The 8064-nt window shown below is 39.3% G+C and overlaps 1 protein-coding gene across 4 annotated transcripts in view; it reads left to right on the top strand.

Moving 5' to 3' along the window:
• RFC1 (replication factor C (activator 1) 1, 145kDa) overlaps positions 1–8064 on the top strand; it is a 75954-nt gene that overhangs the window by 8530 nt on the left and 59360 nt on the right. The window contains exon 1 of one of the 4 annotated variants that reach the window (XM_014548674.1): positions 7249–7354. The exons of 1 other annotated variant lie outside the window; for it this stretch is intronic. Coding sequence is in view for 1 of the 3 variants with exons in the window: in XM_014548671.1 (XP_014404157.1) it covers positions 7424–7456 (33 nt within the window). In the remaining 2 variants the exon portion in view is untranslated. Of the gene's footprint in view, positions 1–7248; positions 7457–8064 lie in introns of those variants that run through there. 2 more of the 4 variants (XM_014548673.1, XM_014548671.1) reach the window with 2 other exon arrangements.

Raw genomic sequence — 8064 nt, 5'->3', positions numbered from 1 at the left:
TTTTGTCGCTCGAATGAATTTTATTATTTCTTCAAGGTTTTCCACATACGTACACCTTAAGAGATATCAAGTAGGCATAACATGTTCTCAAAAAATTAGGGTTGGCACGCAGAAGAATTTTGAGTCAGAGATTTTGCTGGTTTTGGCACGCACTCACAAAAAGGTTGCCCACCCCTGCCCTAGGAGCCATATCGGTGGAGAAATTGCTTCGACATGTCTGATATTTTGCTGCCTATGGATTTTTCTAAGATTTTTATGGTTTCCTGTCTTACGTTTAAGTCCTTAGATAGCAGACTTTTGAAAAATAGTTTTTCTGAGTACTTGGAGAAGTCTGGTACTTTGTCTTGGCATATGTTTATTAAAATCGCATTTGGGCCACTTGATGGGCATTGTTTCTCTCTGACAGTGTTGTAGAATTGTTAGTTACACCTTAGGGTAGGAAAATGCAAGAAGTCTTTTTGCTTACATTTAGGAGCAACTTAAATTTCAAAACTTTTACTAGAGAACGTATTGTTGGCATTCTTAATTTTCTCATCTGTAAATTGAGGTTAAAAATTTCATAGGGTTGTTTTGTGAATTAAGTAAGTTAATTTAAAAAATATTTTTATTGATTTCAGAGAGGAAGGGAAGAGAGATAGAAACATCAATGATGAGAGAGAATCATTGATTGGCTGCCTCCTGCATGACACCTACTGGGGATGGAGCCCACACCCTGGGCATAAGTCTTTGACCCGAATTGAACCTGGGCCCCTTCAGTTCGAAGGCCAATACTCTATCCACTAAGCCAGTGATGGCGAACCTTTTGAGCTCGGCGTGTCAGCATTTTGAAAAACCCTAACTTAACTCTGGTGCTGTGTCACATATAGAAATTTTTTGATCCTTTGCAACCATAGTAAAACAAAGACTTATATTTTTGATATTTATTTTATACATTTAAATGCCATTTAACAAAGAAAAATCAACCAAAAAAATGAGTTCGCGTGTCACCTCTGACACGCGTGTCATAGGTTCGCCATCACTGCACTAAGCCCAACCAGCTAGGGCATAAGTTAATTTTTTTTTAAAACATATGACTTATTTTTTAAAATATATTTTATTGATTTTTTTACATAGAGTAAGGGAGAGGGATAGAGAGTTAGAAACATCGATGAGAGAGAAACATTGATCAGCTGCCCTTGACCAGAATCGAACCTGGGACCCTTCAGTCCGCAGGCCAATGCTCTATCCACTGAGCCAAACTGGTTAAGGCCATAAGTTAATTTTTTAAAGGCGCTTAAATAATTTATATAAGGATTTGGTAAATAAATAAATACATACATACATACATACATAAATAAACAAATGAAGCCTTGAATCAGGGCAGGGGCAATGGAAATAGAGGGAAGAGGACAGCAGTATTTGGGACATAGGTTAGATAGGATGATTAGGTGGAGGGTCAGAGCGAGGAGGAAAAACAGTGCTTATTTTCTGTTTTGGGTGAATGATTGTACTATGCATGAGGTTGGGAATAAGGGAAGAGAAACATGTCTTGGAGGAATATGAACTTAGTTTTGGATGTTAGGAGTTGGAGGGACCTTTGGGAGTTTGGACAGAGATGTATTGAGTAGGAGTAGATGCTACATGATGGAGCTCAGAGGAGGTCCGGAATGCAGACCTCTATAAAAATGACTGGTATGGTTGGTGAAAAGACTGCCTACTTTGCCTCCTTGGCACACAGGTTGGCATATTTTTAATAGATAGGCAACCTGTTACTGATAACTTTCTATACTAGCATATAAGCTCGGCAAAGATAGGGGCCACTAGGATAGGCAATTGCTGTATAGTGCCTGGCACGTGGCACGTTTTCAGTAATGAATGAATAAGTACAAATAAACTTTGTAATTCCAAAAAAAAGAAATGAACTAGAATGTAAAACTTATTGGTATAAAAACACCTCTAACCCTTTCTGCATGACTTTATGTCTGAGTTGTTGAACATTTAATGACAATGAATAATTAGTCTAGAGAAATACAGTATTTACTCTATTAGGTTGTAGGTGTATTTTTGATGTGAACTTAATTTCAATGTTAAGCCCTGGCCTGTGTAGTTCAGTTGGTTCGCGGTTTCGATTTCTGGTCAGGGCACATACCCAGGTTGTGGGATTGATCCCTGGTTGGGGCATGTATTGGAGGCAACTGATTCATGTTTTTCTCCTTTTCCCTTCCTCTCTCTAAAAATCAATTAAAATAAATATCCTTGGGTGAGGATTGAAAAAAAAATCAACATTTATTTGAGTAGTTTAAATATGATTTTTTAAGATCCAGGAGTCAGTTGTAAAATTTGATTTCTTGATGAATAAAAACCGTAATCACAGTACATTATCCCTGATGAAAATTTCAAAATGCTGAAATAAACCATTAGATAGGGCATAAACAGTTTCAAATGCTTCAGTTATCCCAAGGAGGTTTGAAGAACTTATTTATTTTAAACCTAAATTAGATAAACATTTTCTGTTTAATTTTGCCAGTGTTTTATATTTTTTGATCAGGTACCTGAAAACTTTTTGTGATACAGTATTTCATTGAAAGAGTAGTTTAAGGCTCATGATATAAATATTATAACTTCCGACTCTTACACCTCTATCTTGACACACGTAAGAATGAAAATGGGTCTTTCGTTATGTTGGGAGCTGCCTCTGAGGTATACTGAATGGATGACAGAGCAAGCAGGGGAAGCAGTTTCTATGCACTGTGTTTCCCAGAATCATCCAGTCCCCATTCCCGGGCCCCTGCTGTGCTTTATTTGGTCTGTTCTTTATTTCCTATGTTCTGCCTCACTTTCTAAAGGCAGAAAGACCAAAAGCAGAAAATAGAATGAAAGCTCCATGAGAACAGAGATTTTTGCCTGTTTTGTTTATTCTAAGCACAAAGAATAGTTCTTGGCCCATAGAAGATTCTCACTAAATATTTAGTGAATGAATAAATAAATGATTGAATGGAGAAAGTTGATGCAGGCACTTAAAATTATTTTTAGCTTGAAACTGTTATTGTTCAAAGATTATTCAAACTGCACTTCTTTTTTCACTCTCCGGTATCTTCCTTAGGTAAGTTCTTGAGGCCTGTGTTTGACTTTACTTATCATTAATAGTGATTATATAAAGAGATATTTCTGATGTTCTAAAAAAACAAACAAAACACCTTCTTTGGCTAAAAACAAATTTTAAGAAGAGGAAGTATCCTACTAAAAGTGAAAGTATTTTGGTTTTTGTAGCCACAATATGGTAATATGACAAGAGTCCATATTATAGGGATCAATTATAAGTCAACTTTAATAATTTACTTCAGAAATAATACACAATAAGTGTTAGTTTAATACTTAAAATTTCTTAAAGCAATTGGTAAAATCACAGCAAAATTTAATCCTAATGAAAGATTCTTTTAATATACAATCTTTAAAAACAAATCTACCATGAATTTTATTTTACATAATTAAGAATATCTCTGAGCCCAGGTGTGAAGGTCAGTGACCTCAGGAATAACTGCTCATGTGTTCATTGAATATTAATTAAGCGTTTAGTCATCTGAGGTGCCGACCCTGTGCCTGAGATACAGTGGTGAGTAAGATAGACAAGCCTGCTTTATGGAACTTACAGCATTGTATTTAAATTTAGATTTCTGTGACTATCAAAAGTCTCTTGTAATCATTTTAGGACCCAGGGCAAGTTCCTTGGTTCCATTTTTTAAAAAAAATACATTTTTATTGATTTTAGAAAAGAAGGGAGAGGGGGAGAGAGAGAAACATCAATGATGAGAGAGAATCATTGATCCGCTGCCTCCTGCACATCCCCTACTGGGGATCGAGCCTGCAACCCAGGCATGTGCCCTTGACCGGAATCCAGCCTGGGATCCTTCAGTCCGCAGGCCGACCCTCTATCCACTGAGCCAAACCAGCTAGGGCTCCTTTTTTCTTTTTTTTTTAAATAAAAAAATTTTTTTTTCTCTATTATAATTGGCATGTAGTATTATATTGGTTTCAGGTATATAGCATAGTGGTTAGACATTTGTATAACTTAAATGGTTCCCCCAATAAGTCAAGTACCCACCTGAAACCATACAATACAATATTATTGACTGTATTCCCTGTTCCCTATGCTGTACTTTACATCCCTATGACTATTTTGTAACTGCTGATTTGAACTTCTTAGTCCCCTCACCTTTTTCACGCAGCCCCCCAGTACCCTCTTCCACTTGGCAAGCATCGTTTGTTCTCTATATCTGTGAGTTTGTTTGTTTTATTTGTTTCATTTAGCATAATATTCTCTAGGTCCATCCATGTTGTTGCAGTGGTAAAATTTCATTCTTTTTTATAGCCAAGTAATATTTCATTTTATATATGTACCACATCTTTATCCAGTTAGCTATCTATGGACACTTTCATGCTTTCCATATCTTGCCTATTATAAATATAGCTGCAATGAATATAGGGGTGCATATATCTTTTTGAATTAGCGCTTTGGATTTCTTTGGATAAACACCCAGAAGTGGGATTGCCAGGCCATATGGTAGTTCTGTTTTATTTTTTGAGAAACCTCCATACTGATTTCTTGGTGTTGTTTTTTTTGAGAAGCTATCCCTGAGGCACTCTGTGTCAGGTGCTTCTGATGCTCTTAGTCTTGTGATTAGCTCTTAGGACTGTTCCATATTTAATTCTTTATATACTAATTTGTCTCCCAGGTAGCTCCACGAGTGCCATTTCCTGTTCCCATCTTAAGTCCCTGGCACAGTGCCTGTCTGTAAGCATACAGGATCAAATGTATCAGAAATAATCAGAAGGAAAGGCAATGTTCCTAATTGTAGGGGGATGGCTACTTTTGTGTGGATCCTTAGAATTACAGGACAACTGTGAAGGGGCAGGCATGGTCAAGTGGAAAACTATGAAAAAGATTTGGAATAGGAGGACCAGGTTTCATTCTGGAGGTTTTGGTGGGCCACCTTTAATTCCCATAGGGATCCACTGAGGCAGGTGGCAACAGAGGAAACAAAGGGGCAGAGAAATCAAGTAATTCATCAGTAATAAGTGGCAAAACACAAACGCCTGTGTGTGTTTGACTTACAGTTCCACTTACTCATCTACAAAATGGAGATGTATCATTATATTTACCCTGTTTACTATGTATGTTCATCAAAAGAGATAAATCTGTGTCCAATAGCTGTAAGTAAAATCATGAAAAACTTACTAGCTGTCTCTGCTAAAATTTGTTTTCACTTTATGTGATCTTTGCCTACATTTTTTTGCATTCTTTGAACTGACCTGTTTGTTCAATTAAGAAGTAAGAAGAAAGAAGTAAGAAGTTAATTATTAACTCTTGGTTTCACCAAATAAAAGTTTTTTTATTTCTTTTACCATTTCTTTTAGAAATGGAATATTGAGGCAAAGGGTGTGCACATTTATAATTTTGATAATATATTTTTTAAAAATATATTTTATTGATTTTTTACAGAGAGGAAGGGAGAAGGATAGAGAGTTAGAATCAATGAGAGAGAAACATTGATCAGCTGCCTCCTGCACACCTCCTACTGGGGATGTGCCCACAACCAAGGTACATGCCCTTGACCAGAATCGAACCTGGGACCCTTCAGTCCACAGGCCGACGCTCTATCCACTGAGCCAAACCGTTTAGGGCTAATTTTGATAATATTGCTGGATTGTCTTCTGAAAAGGCTGCACCAATTTTTACTTTTATCAGCATTTGTAGTGTGTGAGCATGTGTTTTCCCACATTCATGACAAGTTTGGGCATTATCAGTCTTTTAAAACTTATAGAAAAATAATCCAGTTTTAACTTATCTGTTTATTATTTGTGAAGTTGAGCATCTTTTTTATGTCTGTTGGATATTTACATTTCTTTTATACTAGTAATTTGCCAATTAGTAGCTTTTATTTATTTTTTATTGGGTTATTTTTTGATTTGTAGGAACCCTTTTATATATAGCAGTAGAGGCCCGGTGCATGAAATTTGTGCACAGGTAGGGTCCCTAGGCCTGGCCGGTGATCTGGGCTGATCAGGGCTTTCTGGTTGCTCGCTGGAGCCTCCCTTTGTTCCACGCCGCCCCTTGGTGGTCAGCAAACGTCATAGCAAACGATCGAACTCCCAGTCTCCTGGTCGAACCCCTGAGGGGACACTTTGCATATTAGCCTTATATATATATACTAGAGGTCTGGTGCATGAAAATTCGTGCACTGGGTGGGGGTCCCTCAGCCCAGCCTGTCCTCTCTCACAGTCCAGGAGCCCTCAGGGGATGTCCTACTGACGACTTAGGTCCACTCTGAGTGGGTCTAAGCTGCAGTCTAGCCTCCCTCTGCAGGAGGCGACTGGGCTGATCAGGGGAAGGCGCCATCCCCATCACCCTGCTGCTCCTGCCTCTGCTGGCTGACATGGCTGCCGGCCCTTGGCCCTTGCTTCTTAGTGCTGGCCCCGTCCCTGGTCCACTGGTCGGGGGGTGGGGCAGTCTGGGGCCAGGCCAGCTGGGGGAGGGGCTGTGAGAGGTTGAGGCACCGTGGTTGCACCCATTCAGCCTCTGTGGAGGCTTCAGGACCGAGGCGCTGCGGCCTCTTCCGCTGCCACCTCTGCGGAAGAAGGGGCCGCAGTGCGGGTGGTGGGACCAGACTGGACTCGCGCTGCAACCTCTCCCGCACCCCCCGCAGCGCCTATGCGAAAGGGGCTGCGCCCCCAGACCAGCCCGCGCTGTCGGCCCTCAGCCCTCACAGCTGTGGCTTTGTCCGGAAGACGTCTGGTTTAATTAGCATATTACCCTTTTGTTAGTATACATAGATGTTTGTAGATATTTTCAAATTAGTTGCTTGTATTTTAACTTTGTTTATGGCATCTTTTTTTAAAAAATATATTCTATTGATTTTTTACAGAGAGGAAGGGAGAGAGAGAGGGAGAGAGAGTTAGAAACATCGAGATAGAAACATTGATTCAGTTGCCTCCTGCACGCCCCCTACTGGGGATGTGCCCGAAACCCAGGTACATGCCCTTGACTAGAATCAAACCTGGGACCCTTCAGTCCGCAGGCCGACGCTCTATCCGCTGAGCCAAACCAGCTAGGGCTGTTTATGGCATCTTTTGTTTTATTTTTATGTAGTCAAATCTGTTTTTATGGATGGTCTCTAGCCTTGATGTTTTGCTTGGAAGGCCTTCTCTTTGCCAAGATTGCAAAAGTAAATTTAAAATTTTATGCCTTTTCCTGTTTATTCTGCTGTTTAGATTCCTTATTTGGGAATATGACTAGCCACTGGACTTGTTCTTCAACAGTTTTTTAAATCTTTGAAGACCTGGAATACTAAACAGAGAGTGTTAATTGAAGACTAAGGTGAAGTCACATTCTGTAAAGTATAAGGCCAGATTGGTGACCTTTGTCTTTTAGATGTTTATACACAAGATGGCTGCTCACATTAGAGGTAATACTAAAAAGGTATGAGTAAAATGACTCTCATTCTGATGAAAATTTTTTTCCAAAAGCTTAGATTTTTAGTTTGTGTTGCGTTGGATCAGGATGCTGTGATTTCTCTAACTCTTCTGCTGCCATCAGGGATAAGGCATGGGGAGTGTGGGGCTGTAGGGTAAAGGGAAAGAAAGGGACAGGGGGTGTGAATAGAATTACTTAGGAAGGAAAGGTTGTCACAATGTGGAGGCGTAGCAGTGTGGTACAGACTGAAATCAGAGCTCTGCAGTTACTCAACCTTACCAACAATTTCATTTCCTGAATTGTTTTTTTCTCTTTGCGGTTTTAAGCATTTGTGGTTCTAAAACATTGAAAAACACCGCTGTTTTAAACCTGATCATTAATCTTCAGTTTTGGTATTTCCATGGTGCATGTGCACTCTGTGTCTGTGTTTTGCACAATCACCACTGTTTGAAATGAAGAATCACTTGGTAATTTCAAAAGTGAAACTCTAATGTGAAATTCTCATTTCCTCCAGAAGCAGTAACGTAAGTAGTTGTCAGCCTCAAATTCAGTTCTGTGCAAGCTATACAGAAGACTGTGGCTTTCTTTATTACCTATCTCCTCCTCCTCCTCCT

Source organism: Myotis brandtii, unplaced genomic scaffold, assembly GCF_000412655.1.
Source record: "Myotis brandtii unplaced genomic scaffold, ASM41265v1 scaffold520, whole genome shotgun sequence".
NCBI classification, from domain to species: domain Eukaryota; kingdom Metazoa; phylum Chordata; class Mammalia; order Chiroptera; family Vespertilionidae; genus Myotis; species Myotis brandtii.
Note: the sequence above shows the minus strand (reverse complement) of the source record. Positions and strands in the feature narration are given on the sequence as shown.